We start from the raw sequence: 19,114 nt of genomic DNA on the forward strand, positions 1-19,114 counted from the left end.
TCGACACATACGCGTTACGTCTCTTACAGGTATCCAATTAAATCTAATCCGAAAAAAAAAATGGAACTAAACCTAATAGTTACATTTTTCCACATTGATCTATCTGATCATGAGATTTCAGCGGTATTCTTCTCGAAGTGCAAGTACTCAATTATAGTTTTCTTTTAATAGTCCAACAATAAATTTTGAGGCATATTCAAATTTCATTCCATCAGAAGATAAAATACAGATGATTTAGTAATTTTTAATTTTTTTGATGAATATTTTTTTTAAATATCTGTTTGTAAATAAATAACTAAGCTAACTCAATGAGAAAAATTTATGCATGGAAGATTGAGGACTCATTTTGAAAAATTAATAGGTCAACAGTTTTGACTCAAGAAAATAAAACCAAAAAAATTGTCATTAAATTTATTCAAAGCAACAACATTGTTTACAGACAAAGCTTTTATGAAAAATGGAAACTTGAAGCATTGACGATTCCTTCTTTATTCATCAGAACAAAATAGAAAACGGAAATGTTCATGAGCTTGAATAGGAGTCAGTGGCAACATCAGAGCTAGCTAAAATGAAACAAAACACAAAAACAACACAAGACCTAGATTCATTTCCTTTGAAGAGTTTCATTTTAAATTCCTTATTTAAACTAGATTGCTCGCAAAAATGTTGAAGCTTTTTTTCCTTTTTGTGAAAAAGAGCATTAGTTTAAAATCATAAAACTTATCATCTATGAATTCATAATTCTTTTAAAGTGATCCTAATTCATCTCTACCAAATTTAGTATAAATATTTTTTTTTATGCACAACATTGAATGGAATTTTAGAGCAGGGTCCTAATTTATTACTTTCATGGCTTTTCACTTCCTTTTTCTTAGTTTCTTTTTACAGAAATAGGAATAGTTTTCAAAAAAAGCTAAAAAATCCTATCATTCATAATACATCTCTTCAAGCAAAAGCAATTATTCATGGATTTAATTTAGGATCATTATTTTTTAAATTGCCCTGAGATTCAATTTTTTTCTCATTGACTTGTTTTATAATGTAGCCGCATTTAAAAAAACCTTTCTTATACTACACCAGCTCCTAAACCCATTTGTTAGGTAGTCATAAGAAAGAAGCCGCTTAGAATAAAAGGCTATGTTTAGCAAAGAAAAAAAAACTTATTTTATTTTACTATTCAACATTATATTTCTTAGGATAAATGCAGAGATCTCTGGTTGATCATGATCCTCACGACTTGATACTACGTCATTGACATCTAAGTGACCAGCCTAATAAGCATAAATAAAATTAATGCCTATCTTCGTGGTCATATTTATACACTGTTTAAATTTAAAAAAAAGATTAAATATGTAATGCTTAGATAAGTATTTAAGTTAACAAAATGCAAAAAATTATTTACTTACTATATTTACAATTAATATTAACTTAATTTTCTTCCTTTATTTATTTTTTGCAAACTAGGTGAAAACCTCAAAAGTCTTTCTAAAAGCAAAAATTATAAATTTAATTCATTCCTAATTTTTTGCTGAATCTTGACATAACTTTACAAATGAAAAATATTTCTACGAAGTTCATTTAAAAGTTCGTTATTGAATGGCTTTAGTCTTTTTTTGCAAATTAAAATTAATTCCTGATAAATAAAACTGTTGAAGACAATTATTTTTAAAAAATAAGAAATTCATTTATTTTCTTTAAACGTTTCATGTAACTAATATTTTATAAAGCATTTTAAGACATACTTTTATTAATGTAGAACTTTTTTTTTTTTTAAGGAAAATTTTTTTTTTGAAAAGTAAAATTGCTGAAAATAAAGCAAATATATATTCAAAAAAAAAAAAAAAAAACATGTAATAGAAGATATAAGATGGAGATCAAAAGTCTATGGAAAATACGATGGGCAAAACCACATTAATTGGGTCCCAACTATCCTTTCAGCGACTCTAAAAAAAAATACATTTTATGAACTTCCAAGTTATCTCCTGTTTTAATTCCGACATAAAAGTCTTTTTTAATTTAAGAAAAAAATTTTAAAATTTATTTCGCATAAATTCTTAAGTGTTCCATCAGTAACAATAACTTATTATGGTTTTGCCCTAGTGATAAATCATTTTTAATCTGGTAAAAAGAACTAAAATTTGAAAATGAAATTCGAAGTTTTTTTTATTAAAATACTTAAATAAAAAAAATATTTATTTTAAAATGGAAAATAACATTAGAGCATTTCGCCAAACCTTTGTAAAAAGGTTGGGGACACAAATTGTCCAACAACACACAGAATGTGCTGTGAAATGCTGGCTAAATAAAAAAAGTAGCCACTTAGCTTGCCTACAAACTGGAAGAGAGGAATTTTCCCCTTCAACCACCACATCTTAGCTTAGTGTGTCCAGGATCAACTTCTCTTTGTTTATACCAACTGCATAAAATTAAAAGTGTTACCGACAAGAAAACATACATAAAACATATGTAAATTACAGAATAGTGAAATATATTAAGCATCCAACAAATGTTACATTAAAAAAAATAACCTATAGAATTTACGCACAAAATGGATTAAGATTCCCACATTTTGCAGTTTAGTTTTATCCTTTTAATTAAGCTCATAGTTAAAAAGATTTATTATCTAACTTTATTAAAAATACATTAGTTTCTAACTACTTTAACATAATTTTTTCTCAGTGTCATACCAATACAAGTTTAGCTTTAAGGTAATTAAAACATGTAATATGAATGTTATTCAAAATAAATTGTGATTGTTGTATTGAAGGAACTTTATTTAAGTTTTTAAGCAACGCCACAGTATTTATTTAAAATCCCTGAACATACTCCTCACTCCTAAGACAACAGAAACCCTTAAAACATTGAAAAGCCTAGTCAGTTGCTTATTCCGGAAAAAAAAGTATCTTTTTACCTTTTCTTGTCCTTACTCATTAATACCTACAACTGCATCTGCTTTTAGGTAAAAGAAGTCTATAGTAGATTAGATTTAAATCACATAGAACTTTTTACTTTTTTTTTTTTAAAGACTAAGTTGCATTTACAATGAAACCTCCAAAAAAGCCCACCTCTGTATAGCGACCTCCTTAATTTGGGAGTTACAGAATTTCTTCCATGCACAGAGCATTGAAGAAAACCTTTAGGAAAAACCATCAAAACCTCTCCCATCGATCGGGCAAATATTTGCAGTAAAGGTCAAATAAGGAAATGCGAAAAATTATCAAAACAAAAACTGTTAACAAAACAAAAACTGTTAACAAAACAAATGATTCAAAATAATTGTGTAAGGCTCTTATTTAGAAAGCTCTTTTTGACAATCTCTGAAAGAGATTGACAACCTCATGTAGAAGTCAGAGAGCACTAAACACGATGCTATCCATGACTTATTTTTAAAGTTTGAAGTTATATTAGAAAAAAAAGTTTATTTTCGAAAAAATAAATATCTCAAACAAAAAAATCTATTTTAAAGATAACTTTTTATGAAACAAAGTTAAAACTTTTTATGAAACAAAGTTAAAGGCAAAGTTAATCAAAAAATATAATTGTTTATTTAAAATAGTTCTATCATTCATAATTGGTAAATTTATTTTTACACATAATTATATCAGTTAAGGTAATTTTCATTCATGCTAAATTTTATTATTTGATTCGGTTTTCATAAAGCCAACACAAGTGGCACTTCCACAAGAAGAAAATGATGCTGAGTAAAAAAAAAAAAAAATTATTTGAGAAAATATATGTATCTTAAATAACATCTCAAAGTCAATGAAGGGAACCGGTAAGAGCAACATAACGACCGTTTTACTGTGGAAGAGAGAGTGATTACTTTCACTGTAATTGTTGAGATAATTATTTTTCTTTCATGTACGTATTAAACCAGGGTGAGTAGCCAAATTATTCAACAAAAAATAAGCACCTTAAAGCACTCGAAAAATATTTTTAAGCACTTTAAAAAAATATCATAATTAGGCAGGGTTGGAAAGTTTTTAACAGTTGACGGTTTTATCTTGTTTCAACCGTCATGTCAAAAAAAAAAAACTTTTGGCATTGTTTTTGACAATTGTCAAAAATCACGAAATTTCGAATCATGTAAAACGAATGGCGTTTTCATACGCTACGGACTGACAATGTGCCGAAATAGATTGGGGTTGAATTGATTATGAAAATGTTGAATAGAACAATGTGAACTGTGTCTTTTTGCATAATTCGAAGCAAAAATCAACATAGTAAAGGAAAAATCTCATTTTGAAAAAGGGAAAATTAAGCACTTTTCAAAAACACCCAATGAAAAAAGCACCTTTAAGGGCTTTTAAAAAACGAAAATAAGTACCTTTAAGCACTTTTTAAAAATGCAATGCACCCTGGTTAAACGAAATTTTAATGTTTTTTTTAAGAAGTTATATACGTAGTGCCATTTCATTATACGTTTGTATGTTTTTGGGCCTTTTATACACATATTTTTTTTCTCTAATATGTTATCTGCTGAGGAGCAAACATTTTGCAACTTCAAAAATCACTCCTGTATGATCCTAAGGAAAATTATGCTAGATTAAAATTGCAATACCATATAAACCTGTTTTGAAAACTCTTCCACAGAATTCTTTTACTTTTGAAATTTCTTTTTTTTTAAATTTTACAGTCTGTATCTTTTCTTCCATCCTAAGGAAAAAGAGATAATTTTCATAACTACAATTATCTTCCCTTATACTAGATAGCCCTATGGCAGAAATTTTTCGGGCTTTCTGCGACAAACCTTTATAGCACTAACATCCTTCTGCAAGATACTTTTAATAATAATAAATATATATGTTACTAATTGAAAGTTGCAAAAGCGTTGTGCTTACGAACAAAAAACCTAAGTGTATAAAATAAATTAAATACATTTTTTGTAAAAATAGGGCGTAAAAATAGGTAAAAATAATTTTGTAAATAAATAAACACTAAGGGCGATATTCTTTGTAGGAAAAAAATGCTCCAATTATTATTATTATTAATATTTTCTTGCATTTTGCAAATCATCGTTTCATTTAAAAAAAAAAAAACTAATTAATAAACATGAAATCCGTTACAGTAACTAACAGAAAAAATATCGGCGAGGAAATCACGCAAATCGGACTCTTTAAAAAAGGGTTACCCAAATGCGTGTTACGTTTTGATCGTCGATATCGTAATAAAAATATAGGATTTCAAAAACCACATGAAAATAAATATCAATAACTGTCAAAAATACTATTGAAACTCTATGGATTTAACATATTATTGGCATAAATTGTGATTTGTATCAGAAAGTGATAATTTAAATGCGTGATTAAAATTTTGCATTTAGAAATAATATAAACTGAGAAATAACCTGAATTTTAAAAACTCCTTGGAAATCGGTAGGGCTAGCATTAACTGCCCAAAAGTTAAAAAAATAAAACAATCAAATTATAAAGTAAATTATCACATAAGCAATTTCAGTTTCGCAAGTATTAAAATTGTTAAAAAAAGCATCAAGTATTTTTTTTTAATGTGAAAATTTGTACCAATAAATGTTGAAGATCAACGATTGGAGCATCGTATGGATCTACGATTTTATCAGTGCTAGTCGGCGTATTAAAAACTAATTTCTAGAAACCGTGATTCGAACTTTGCGTGCCGTCATAGTATTGGCATTAAAAAAAAAAAAATCCCAAGAATATCAATCATAGTGAACTATACAATTAAAATTTTGGTGACGTCAGTCATTATCACATTTTTATTTCTCAAATGGAATAGAAAAATCGTAAGCATTTCTTTCTACTCCGATGCGCGAGAAAGGCATCTTTTGAATATAATTCTGCAGAAAAGAAAAATCTCTCTAAAATTTTTGCAGAAAAGAAACCAAAATTTTTTACTTCCCAAAAGAAAGAACATCGCACAAGAACTCTGTATCATTCTGCGACAATGTCGCCGCGATTCTGCTTTGAGGCTTGATAGAGGGCATTAATACTGCTTATATAGAGATAACAAAGTTATTCGTAACTAATTTTTCAACAAAAGGACAATCAATATAAATTTAATAAGTTTCATAGATTATTAAATATTTTAATGATTTTTGGAGGCATACATTTTTATCTTTTGTACAGCTCAGCGAAGACAAAACTGCAAAAAGTATCTCAGGCAAGTTGACGTATACCTGGGTTGATTTGAACAATATTTTAAGCCTGAATAACTAAACATAAAAAATTATTTACTGTTGGGACATCTACAGCAATAGAATTTAGCTACCTATCTTATTTGAAGTTTTACTGCTTACCAAACTAGCAAACAATTATACACCGAAGAGCCATTACATTATGACCACCCTGCTAATAGCATGTAGGACCACCATTAGCCCTCAAAACTGCTAGCACCCGCCGTGGCATTGATTCCACAAGGTGCTGATAGGTAGTCTGAGGTATCTGGTACCAAGCACTCACCAACTGGTCATGCAATTCTCTCACATTGCTATGGGGTAGCGTGGCAGCACGAATTTGGTTTTCCATGTAGGACCACAAATGCTCTATTGGATTAAGGTCAGGTGAATTTGGGGGCCAAGACATGACTTGAAAGTCACTGGAATGTTCCTCGACGATTCGACCCTTATGACATGGTGTATTATCCTGTTGGTGAACACCGTCCCCCGCAGGAAAAAACTGTTGCCATGAATGGGTGAACCTGGTCTGTAACTATGTTCAAGTAGTTTACAGATGTCTGGGATTGTTCCATGAGGATTATGGGTCCTAATGTGCCCCATGAAAACATTGTTCCTGGGCGAGAAACCATGAAAACCTGGGCCCATTGTTATAGATGGAGGGTGTTCACAATGTAATGGCTCTTCGGTGTGTATGTTCATTACAAAAAAAAAAACCTAAATTAAAAAATTTTTTTTTACAGCTCCTAATGGTTAAAAATAGTAATTTTTCTATTTACTGTCTAAAATGGTAAATAAATCAAATGAATTTGAAATTTAATCCTATCACCTTCTTCTGCTCATGGGAAGAGAGAAATAAATACAAATGATATTCCTCCATAAATGAAATATTTGCAATGAACGTAATTATTATTTGAGGAAATTAAGATGAATTATTAGATTAGTAAAAACAGAAAATCACTTTTATCCACCAAGATAAAAGAAAAAAGACTGGCATATTATGAAGTCTAAATTAACAACTTTTGTTTTCCCCTGTATATTTGGCAGCACATTCAATTGATACTTAAACCTAATTTTATATTAAAACTCTACTAATATGAAAGTTACACCATAAAATTAATAATATATACCATTAAGTATTATTGCAAAGATACTTTTCTGACTTTCAGTTTCTTCTCTAACAGTAAACTCTCAAAGTTTTATTGTGCTAAGAAATAAAGTATTAAATTTAAATGCAATATAAACTCCTTAAAAATAACTTTAATGATTTTTAACACATTATAGTAGACAATCTAAAAAAGATAACTCAGATAAAGGAATGGGACAGAAGTTTTTCAGATAAAATAAGAACCATTAGAACATTTATAAAAAGTCAAGGTTAGAAATATTTACACAAAGATCAAATATCTTTAGTAAACGGCTTTTTAAGAAGAAAAAAAAATTTCTAATCCCTCAACACTCTGTGAAAAAGTACAAAAATTTCCCTGATAAGTAACGTTTTTCTTTAAATAATATAGGCAAAAGCTGGTCTGCTGTAGGATTGAAAAAGAGTAAATATAGCAAACTGAAGAAAACAAAGGTAACACAGCCTTTGAAAAAGTTAAAAGAGAATCAAATACTATTAATATTAGGGAAAATATTTTAAGCCCACACGCTAGCTGTTTCATATAATATTATTGAAGTGGTCCAGATTACTCACATTCTTAAAGTTGTGTGCACATTATTAGGAAAAAAAATTGTTAATCAACAAAAGTAAAACTAATTAAATCCATGGCTTTAGGTCAGATATCCAGATTACTTTTGTGGAAAGCACAAAGTTGAAAAAGTGGACAGCTTCATATATTTGCAAAGCTTGATCAAAATGTGAAGCAGTCGGGGGCTGATAAATTATCAGAGGTTGGATCTGCTACAAATGAGCCAAAATCGATCATGTATTTCATTACAATGCATTTTTTTACGAAATTTTCCATTTCAGTTACAGAAATATCAAAAGAAATTTTATTTAAAAGTTCTATAAAGTTTTTTAAAATTGGTGATAAGGAAGATAAGGATATTTAGATGGATTTGCAAAATCCGCAACGCAAAATTTTTCATAAATTTATAAATATATATATGTAACATAAAAAGCTTCAATTAATCTTTTTATGTTACTTCTTTTCTGATTATATTTTTATTTTATTTTATTTAATCGAAACACTTTCTCACACTTTTAAATTCACATCCTGTCCTTAAACCTATTTTTGGCTCAAGTATGCATTTAATTAAAAGCAGGACATATTCCCCTTTGCTGTCTGTGGGAAACGCTCGACCTATTTGATAAACCAATTACAATTACTAAGATTTCCCTCTTTCCTTAAATTGAAACATTTTACAGATTTAACTTTGCAAGATTTTCCCTAACATATATTAAGAAACAACTTTCCGTACACACTTTCATGACTGCTCTGTCTAATAACTAATAAATAAATTTTGTACCCTCCTTCTCTGCCTAAGACCTGTTTTAATCCTTCCACTCGGCATCGACGTTATAAGTCGCCTGGATTGAACGGTCGGGAAGGGGGTACGGTACATCAAAGATACGTAATTTCGCATTAAAATAATCATTTGAAATTAAATCAATTGGAAGAGAGTACACCAAAAATATGGAATATTGCACTCAAATAGACAGTTGAAAAGTTATCTGTTAAATTCTTCTGCATCTCATGACAATTCATAATTCATCCAGTTTCTTCAACAAAAATTAATTCTTTGATCATCAAACTTTTTGTTAACATAAATGATACCTACGCCCAGTGGAACTCAACGATCATCGATTTCCATTTGTCTATGCTGCATGTTATGTTTACGTTCTGAAAGCGATGGATACTACTAGAAAGCTGAGCTTCGATATCTTTCACCCCTGTTGGACTAAAAAGAAAAACTGCATCATACTCCTGATGGACGTTAAAAAGTTTTCGATTTGAAATCCCATCCCTTTCCTTTACAAGTGACTTACGGAAAGCTTAGTTATGCCTCTCCCAGTGCTGCTCTGGATTTTATCGTCAATTTGCTCTCACCCCGCCTCATTCAAGGAGAAATATGATCCTTCTTAAAGAAGAAACTAAATTATTTATAATCCTTCATCTGATTTGTGGTTTTCACAATATCCTCTTGGACAAATCTGAACTTTTCACGTATCCTTTGTTGTAATTTTTTTTACAATTCTCATAAAACAATTTCTTGAATTTTTATTGATTAATAAAGAAAAAACACTCACAGGGTTGCCACAGTAAAAAATGAACAAAAATAGTTGCTTTTAGTAGCCTCAAACATGAAAATAGTTGCTTAAAACTATGAAAATAGTTGCCTGAACAGGAACAAAAATTTATCAAAAATAGCAGCCAAATAACTAAAATTATAGCTTAATTGTCAAATACTCTTATTAGGACTGGGTGATGTCAGAAATTTTAAATTATGATACATCGTCAGTTAGACATCACGATATACTGAGTGATGCATCGCAATTTAGCATATGTTCAAAAATTACCTATGGGAAATCCTTAAATCAATCAAAAATAAATAAAAAGGAATAAATCTAGTACAAAAGAAAATATTAATTCTAAACATATTCTACTATGACATCAATATCATTGCTTAATTTTTTCAATTAAATTAATAAAGAAGTCAAAGTAAAAGCAAACCCAAGCTTTATTTAATTTTCCTTAAATTAAAAATGATTTAAGATTTATTGGTTTAAAAATAATAATGCTGCAACAAATTATTTTACATACATGCATTAAAAATTAAAAGAAAAAAAAAAACGAAAGTGGAAAACCAAAGAAATGTTCACTTTAGAAAATTTTTTTTTCTTTATTATTTGCTGAAAAATAAAATATGCTTTTGAAACAGCATTAGACCCTTTATTTACTTATTTAAAATAATAAAAAGTAGTATTAACTAATGGTCAAATTCTGTACTTAATAAATGTAAAAATATTTTTACTTATTTATTATAATTTTCATCTTTGAAAATAAAATCGACTAAAGATTTATTAGTTTAAAAGTGATACTGACTATCGAACAAATTATAAAACAATCAAGTATTGAAGGAGTTTTAATAAAAATTTTAAAAAAATACTTTAAGTACTAATGTTAAATTGTTAAAAATGTCAAAACATTACTAAACTTTTTATTTAATTAAAAAAAAATTTGTTTTAACTAATAGCCAAATTTTTTTAAAACTTTGTTTTCATTTTCTCAAAAATAAAAGCAAATTAAAGAATGGTAAGCTTTGTTTTAATTTTTTTATAATTAAAAATGACTGAGCATTTATTGGTTGAAAAACAATCAAATTATTATACTTAACTACATTTAATAAATTAAAAAAAACTAACTTTTTATAACAAAATTAAATACAAAATACCCCTATTAAATTTGATCGCTTAAAATAAACAACAATAATTGAAAAAAATCAATGATTTGATCTATTGAGTTCAGAACGAAAATTAAAGATAACAGCGATTGTGCAGCAATCGCAAAGTAACAGTAGGTCTACTAAAAATAATTGACAAGAATCGTTAAACCCAGACAGAAAAAAATGGTATGAAATAATGCAGAACGAAACGATCGCTGCAAAAGTCTCACTGAAAAGTAATTTACAAGAAACCCGACAATTATTTCCGACGAAATAAAATGCACAACGATCGCAAAATTACTTAAGTCCCACCCCATTGAAAATAATTTCAAAAAATGCAAAATCCCAAAGACAAAAATGGACATAAAGAAACTATGCTATTGCGTTCTATATTAAAACACTGATCCTCACACGAAACCGGGAGTTCAGATTCAATTTGCTCTTCGTCATTCAACATCACGAAACTAACATCCTCTTAATAGCAAAACGCTATCTACATCTCTGTAGCTAGACGAAATCAAAGTTTTCTTCATTAGCGCGGTAACAGCGTTAGCCTAATCAAGGATCCTAGCATATTAAAGTTAAACAGCAATTGTAATCTAATTCCGGCAGCTTAAAACAGATTTCTGATGCATCGCCTAAAACGAAAGTCACTACATCGGCCTACTGATATATGTGTTAAATCGATATTTCGCGATACATCAATTTATCGCCCAGTCCTATGTATGCTCCAATTAAAAAAAAATTTTGTACAAATACAAAAGGTATACATATTAGAAAATAGGTAGCTAAATAAAAATCGAATTACAATAAAATATGAATGTTAAGAGAAGGAAAAAACAATTAAAAATAACAAAACTGCCCCTCAGAGAGAACATATAACAAGTACTTTATTAAATCCAATGGAAATTTACATTTTTAGCTCTTTGGACATAAATGATTGTATAAAAGTTTGCTTTCTTTTATTAACGTTCTGAAAAGTAACGTTAATTTTTGCGAAATAACTTCGCCAAGAGTATAAAAAGTCTCCTAATAGTCGCCTAAGGCCGAAAATCGTAGCAAATAGTTGCATTTTAGTAGCCTGTGGCAACCCTGTAAAAAACATCACTAGGAGTATAGAAAAGTCTCCCAACTTCTTTTCCAGAAAATAGTTGCTTTTTTAGCCTTTTCAGGCAAAAAAAGCTGCCATAGTTGCCTCATGCTGAAAATAATTGCATTTTAGACACCTGTGGCAACCCTGCACTCATGTAAATAAACAAAAATCATAGTTTATGATTTAAAATTTTTTTTCTGATACTTGATGTTTCAATTGAAACAATTAATTTTTATACATTGATCGTATTTACTGTTGAAAAATTTTTTTTTCTTGAAATTTTTATTTTAAGTGAACTGATAGTTTCGATTGACATAAAAAATGTTTGGAGAAATTATTTTCATATTTATTGCTTTATGTGTTACAGTTTCTATGATTTATTGATTAGTAGAATTTATATTTTTGCTTTACTACAGTGTTTAGGGTTAAGATAAAAATGCCATTAAAAAATTTTTCACCACTAAATGTAGCTAGGTACGGTACAATAATTATTGAAATTAATTTTTTAATGTATGAATGCAATTGCGGTGTGGTAGAAATTATAAATTAAATCAAGAAATGTTAAAACTAATATAAATAATTTGGAAAATGAAAAAAATACTTGTTTTTAGAATTTGAATTGAAGAGCAACCAGACATTAATGCTCGAGTCCAACGTTGGTAATTAGATCATAGCTCAGTAATTTCAATTAACAAAGTTTTTTATTGCTGAGAACGAATCCCAACATAAAGATAAAGTGCCCGAAAGAAATTGAAAAGTAATAGTAACCAAATAAACTTCAAAAACACATTTAAAATAGAAATGAAAATATTAAAATTTCCTAACACACGATTGTGACAAATTAAATAACCAAGTAAGATCTCTGAACAAAAATTACTTTAAAAAATATCAAAACTAAAATTTAAAAAAAAAACAAAAAAAATTTATGTCCAAAAAAAGAAAGAAAGATATAAATGTACACAAACAAAAGGTAATTTGCAAATTAACCAAACTTGCACTTCAGATTAAAAATAAGGAAAATAGCTAGGTCAGTGAAGTTTCAAAAACTGATTTATCTTAATACCATATTAAATTTGAAAGCTTGTTTTGGATTTCACTTAGTGATAAATTGTGTTAAACGGGTTGTAATGCAAAATCTGAGAAGACTGATCACCTTTTCTGATTATAAAAGCAATTTGTCCTCACACATTTTTCTTGAAATCCTGGTTAATGATTGCAATAAAAATACCAAGAAAGAAAATAAAAGTATAAATAAATAAATATAAAGAAAGTAGAAAGAAAAATAAGAGAGAAAAAGAAAAGAAAAAATGTTACAAAAGGCAAATTTTGGACATAAAGAAAAAAATTCCGGATATTTTGCTATTAAAGTGATAAATATGAAAGGTAAATAATAAATAAAGTGAAATAAAGACAATAACAGAAGTACAATTTTAAGATCAAAATTTTTCCTGTAAAACTGATTTTTGTATTTTATGTTTTGCATTTTAACTTTTTGCTCATTTTGAAAAATGTTCATAAATTTTTTTCACCTTGATCGAAGGATTTATTTCAAGTGTGTGAATATTATGGTGAAAAAACTTTGTTGTGATCTTCAAACAAAAGACTTGGAACAGAAAAAACTGTTGAAAATTAAAATCTTAAATTTGCTGATAATGCTACTACAGATTTTTAATTGTGTTAAATTTTTGCCAAGAATACAAATTCGAATTTTTCATAATTCATATTACTTTATTATATTGTTAACATTACAAATTTGATTTTTTTCATTTTAATTGTACTTCTACCATAGGGTAGATTTTGCAAATGAATAATTTTTAAAATTTTTGAATTGTAAAATGTTTGGATTAATTGTATAAACATTTTTGGCGAGGGGGGGATGCAACATAAAAAGCTTCGATTAATCTTTTAATGTTAGTTCTTTTCTGACTATCCTTTTATTTTATTTTATTTAATCGAAACACTTTCTCACACTTTTAAATTCACATCCTGTCCTTAAATCTATCTTTGGCGCAAGTATGCATTTAATTAAAAGCAGGACATTTTTCCCTTTGCTCTCTGTGGGAAACACTTGACCTATTTGATTAACCAATTACAATTACTAAGATTTCCCTCTTTCCTTAAATTGTAACATTTTACGGATTTAACTTTGCAAGATTTTCCCTAACATATAATGAAGAAACAACTTTTTGTACACACTTTCATTACTTTTCTGTCTAATAACTAAATTTTGTACCCTCCTTCCCTGCCTAAGACCTGTTTTGATCCTTCCACTTGGCAACGACGTTATATGTATGTATATATACATATATATAAAATGACCTAACATTCTATAAAAGAAAAAAAAATTTCTAAGAAATTATAGGCTTTAAATACATTACTTATTGGTTACTTCAGTAGTTTTGAGTTATTCATTAATAGTTAAAGATTCAAAATACACATTTTGGTTTTTTAAACTATTGATAGTTGGAAAAAACAAGAAGTAGGGGAGAGTCGGGTAGCCTCGCCCACAGTCAATTTCATATGTATAGAATATTTTTTCAAGTCAATGAGCCATCGGACATTAATTGTTATATTAAAAAAAGATTATTTTCAAAGTTTCAAGTATTTATGCAGCTGGTAACATGGTAAACAATAATTTTGAAAATATGTTGAATACAGTAGTCATGAAATTAAGAAAAATTGGTTGAATGTTTCGATTAAACTTTATTTTAATACTAAAAAAATAATTTTTTCTATACATACATTATTAAAGTATGTAGTCTTAAGTTTAATTTGCACAAAGAAATAAGTTTGTATGTAAAAAATTGTTCGAGTAATTACAAATTTACAAAAAAATTGGATTTCGGGTAGCCTTGCTCACATGAATGTTGGGTATCACCGCCCAATTTTATTTCGTTGAAAAGATTATTATTTTATTGCTTCAAATTTGAATGTTATATGCATTTTTAACAACAAATATATGTTTTAATATTATATGAAACATAAATTTATATATTTAAAAATGAAAAATGAAATATTTTTAAAATGTAATTGATAAATCCAAATTAAATTTAATATCAAGAAATCATAAATATTATGATAAGCTATTTGCTTACTTATTTATTTTCACTTATTTGCGAACGAATCAATCTACAGAAGCATTTTAATGCAATCAAAATACAAAGTGAATTTGTAATTTCATAAGAAGTATTTTATATTAAGTTTATAAGAAGAGATCAACCAAATAAGTTTATATTGAAAAACAACTATTGTTATTAATTATTGTTACTTAAATTAAATTATTTTCGTTAAATATTTAATATAAATATATATTAATATTATAATATACTAATATACATTAATAACGATAAAAAGTATGACATTTGTTGTTATTAAATGACAGAATTCACTAAAAGTATATAAATATGTAATAAATAAAATAATTTTGTGATAAAAATGATAAATGAGGTTTATCTATTGTCAATACATTGGTCATTCTCATTTACACCTGAAAAAATAGCCAAAAAACAAAATTTTTGTAACTGGGCGGGGCTACCCGACACATTTTGAAAAGAGCTGAAAAACATGTTTTTTTAAATTTCTATTTTTTTAAGTTTAACTATTCTTTTTTTGGTTTATTCTTTTTGCATTATTTAAACAGATGATAAAACAATAGAAACATACAAAAATGCTGATCATTACTCAGTATTATACAGAAATATAAGCAATTACTCCTTAAGTGAGCGGGGCTACCCGACTCTCCCCTAATTATAAAAAAATTAAAGAAGTAGCAAGATTTCTTAGGATTAGTAGAAAATGAAAAACTTAAGTCAGTGAAAAGAGAGAGAGAAAAAATTGAGGGGAGGGGAATTGGGATTTTTATAAAACTATTTCATCCAGAAAAGTTCAATTTTTTCATAGGTGGTTGCAAAGAGTTAGCTAGAAAAATCAAACTGCTAAGACTTAAAGCAAAAGATGACCAATAATATTAGAGAAATGCAATGGGTATTCTGTGAAAATTTGCCTTCCATCTTATTGTCAAGAGATACATACATCTTTCATAATTCATTCCTTTGCCTACTTAGCAAAATTTACACTTAAAATACAGAATACAATTTCACTAACCAAGAAAAAAAATTACTTTTTCTCCCATAAATTTTAAGTTCTACATAGGAACTAAAGAATTTAGGAAACAGGAGCTTCAGTACAAGTAGCCCCTTCATCTTACCCATCGGAGAACAGGTTAATAACTGTAATACTAAAACTCTAAAAAAATACAGAAAAACTAACAAATGGAAATAGATTTTTCAATAACCTAAAAAAAACATCACAGATCTAATTTTTTAAAACTTCTAAATAAATGACTGATACATAATAAAATCTCAAACATCTGTTGCATACATCAAAGACATGAGCATTAAATGCACACGATGAAGAGACCCTTGAAATTCTGAAAAAATTATAGAGAGCTTGGAGGAGGGCAAATTCAGAACCGTATGACATGCTTAAAGAACCTGACACTACATTAACTATGATGCAGTCACTCCAATGGGTCTACACAAGGTTAGAATGCAAGTAAATAGTGCATGTAAAAGAATTTCTAATTTGATGTTTCTCCAAATCAAAACCCATGAGGAAAAGAAATACAAGCAGGAAGACCATGACAAAGGTTGATCGACTACCTCAAAAAACGGATTGAGGTAAATATTTAGAAAAATGGTGCCAAAAGTAAATATGTCCAGTGAAAACTGCAGAAGGACAAGCCTAGTGTAGGGCTATCAAGCTACTGAGTAAAGAACATTCACAAAATATTTCAATACTTCAGAAAAACAAATATTGAACTTCAGATGCTTTTTTTCTTTGTATATATAAAACAAACTTAAAGTGAGAATACAACTTAAATAAGCATGAGCATTAAAAATGACCTTAATATTTCCTGAGAATCTTATTACGCATACAGCATTAACTGATCACAATATAAATGAAAAACTGATAAAGCATTTAAAATACTCAAACATTTCAGTCTTTTACTACATTCTAGTTTTACTGCTTAAAGTAGAAATTGAAAAAAAATTTTAAAACACTGATCATAAGTTATGCTACTTTAGCACACTTAGACTGTCATAAAATTATTAACACAGACACTTTCCACATTTCGCCGAACCTCCTAATGAGGTTGGGGACAAAAACGTCCAACAGCATTAGCATGCTGTGAAATGTTGGACTATTAATGTATTAAGAGCGAAACAGCCTACTCACTGGTTAATTGAGAGATTAAGAGGCTTATAACTCAGCATCCAATTGCTCATTAATTCAATTCCACATTCGGCACAAAAGTAGAAGAAACACTGTGCAAATTTTTAAAATATTAATTAGAATGGGGAATTTCAAAAATTAATCAATACTTAAATGCTACAAGTTATTAATCAATTAACGAAAAAGATAAATTCTGTTGACAAAGAAAACTTATTACAAAGAATAAATGAATAAAAAAGGAAATTGCTAGTTAAAATATTTAAATAAATGAAAGACACATTCTTATGCAAGTAAGACAAAGAAAGATTTTTAAAGGAATAAATAATGCACTAATATAAACAGATATATATTTTAACTTTATGCTAAAAATAACATATAAATGCATATATAAAATTATATTTATCAATTTTCTTGACCTTAAAAAATTCCACAATTTTTTAGTTATTCCAATTTATAGAGTAAACTTTTTAAGAAATAAAATTACTCTTAAAAGATCATTTGCTATAGTAAATTTTAAACAGAGTAATTTACTCAAATATCAACTATATCTAGAACAAACCATGATTGGGATATTTTTTATTAAAAGAAAAATACATATTCAGAATAAGGATAAGTTAGTTCTTAAAGTCAGTTAATTTTTCCTTTTTAGAACTAACATAAAAAAATTCATTATTATTAAAAAATTTGTAAAATTAATGCATCATAACAAACACATTATTAAACTTATTTGTAGCCAAGGTTGGCACGATATATAAATTTTTACACTTATAAACGAAGCGAACATTTATAAATCTCCAAAAATGACATTAAAAAAGTGAAGGTAAAAAAAGGACCAAATTTATAATAGTTAATAAAATTTAAAATTATATTTAAACATTTAAATAAAGATTTTAAGCGTCTAAGTTACTTTGAAATTTTTTAAAATCCTCAAATGCTATCCCAATGGCACACAATATAGCATAGGAAATTAGTATAGAGACAAAAAAAATCAGTTCCGTTTTTAGTTTTAATAACTAAAACACAAATTTTGATAATAGACAAAGAGCTTAGGTAAAAAAGAACTTTTATTATATATTTGTAATAGCATAGATTTTTTTCATAACATACAATAAACATAATTTTAAACAGAAAAACTATTATTTATACGTTATGATTACTGTATCAACTGTGCACACTGCAAAGACAAAAAAGTCGATTTGAATAATAAAAAGGGAAACACATTTACAAAATTAGAGTAAGCAGGACATATTTCTTGTTTTGTACTTTATAATAATAAAAAAGCATGGTCAGCTTTTTGACTTGAAAAACTAGATTTTGATACGGGAAGCATCAAAAACTGGTTTAAACTGTCAGAAACATAAAGAGATTTTTTAACAAATGGAAGATGTATGCAGTTTTATAGCATAGAATTAAAATTACATTTAACTGGGACATAATTAAAACTATTTTCATTAAAAAGTATAGATTTCAAATATTAATAGGGTTGCATTTAATGTTTCAAGACAGGTTTCTGACATGACAGTTCTAAGCCGCAAGTCAGGTGACGCCAACCCTAATTAGCCTGCCCGTAAAGAAATCTCCAAACAAAAATAAATAACAAAAAACAAAAGATTAATAAAACATCCATCTTTATGAATTTAAGAAATTTGTACATGTCCCTGAAAATTCAGATATGGGAAAAGTTTTTAAATAATGCACTCTTATGAGAAAAATCCAAGTTGAATGAGTTGAAATAGAGCTTTTATGTAGGAAACCAGTTCCATTGATTTAAAAAGAGTGTTTCTTTTCAATGAAAAGTAGAAGACACTTATCTTTGTAAAATCATGCCACACACACTAATAAGGACGAGATCCACCTTGACCCATCATGGGAAACGATCCTCCCTGTGGAAACATAGACTGTCCACTGTAGGGTGAACCCATTCGAGGCATGCCTCCACCAGACATATCTGAAACAAAATATAATTTATGAATAGATATTGACGTGAGAAATCTGACAACTTTTTAGGAACAGAGTTGTTACAAGTCGGCAATTTTCTATCATGCTTGGTGTAATAATTTCGTTGATAAAGTACATAAAGAGAGTAAAAATTTAAACTGTTAAGTAAAAAGAAATGAGAATTCAGAGTAACTAAAAATTAAAGCATTGCATGGAAAAACAATGCACTTTCATTATTGTTATTGATATTTCATGCTTTTTGGTCATTTGGTAATCAGATTGGGCCACACAGATTATGTGATTTG

General features: G+C 27.9%; 1 protein-coding gene and 1 long non-coding RNA gene across 5 annotated transcripts in view; both read right to left on the minus strand.

Annotated features, from left to right (window-relative positions):
* Positions 1-395: 395 nt before the first annotated feature.
* Positions 396-17,014, minus strand: LOC147814243 (uncharacterized). Its single transcript, XR_015432732.1, has 2 exons — positions 16,875-17,014; positions 396-2,416 (listed from the first exon to the last, which is right to left on the minus strand). It is a non-coding gene; the product is annotated as an uncharacterized LOC147814243 (long non-coding RNA).
* A 903-nt stretch (positions 17,015-17,917) lies between these two features.
* Positions 17,918-19,114, minus strand: part of LOC107441833 (BUB3-interacting and GLEBS motif-containing protein ZNF207-like) — a 32,612-nt gene continuing 31,415 nt past the window's right edge. For all 4 annotated transcript variants that reach the window (XM_087159991.1, XM_087159992.1, XM_087159990.1 and 1 more), the window contains one exon: positions 17,918-18,819. In XM_087159991.1, coding sequence (XP_087016117.1) covers positions 18,707-18,819 — 113 coding nt within the window. In that variant the 3' untranslated portion in view covers positions 17,918-18,706. The remainder of the gene's footprint in view (positions 18,820-19,114) is intronic.

The sequence above is a fragment of the Parasteatoda tepidariorum genome, chromosome 3 (assembly GCF_982258835.1).
Source record: "Parasteatoda tepidariorum strain Cologne lab strain chromosome 3, Ptep-v5.0, whole genome shotgun sequence".
Classification (NCBI taxonomy): Eukaryota; Metazoa; Arthropoda; class Arachnida; order Araneae; family Theridiidae; genus Parasteatoda; species Parasteatoda tepidariorum.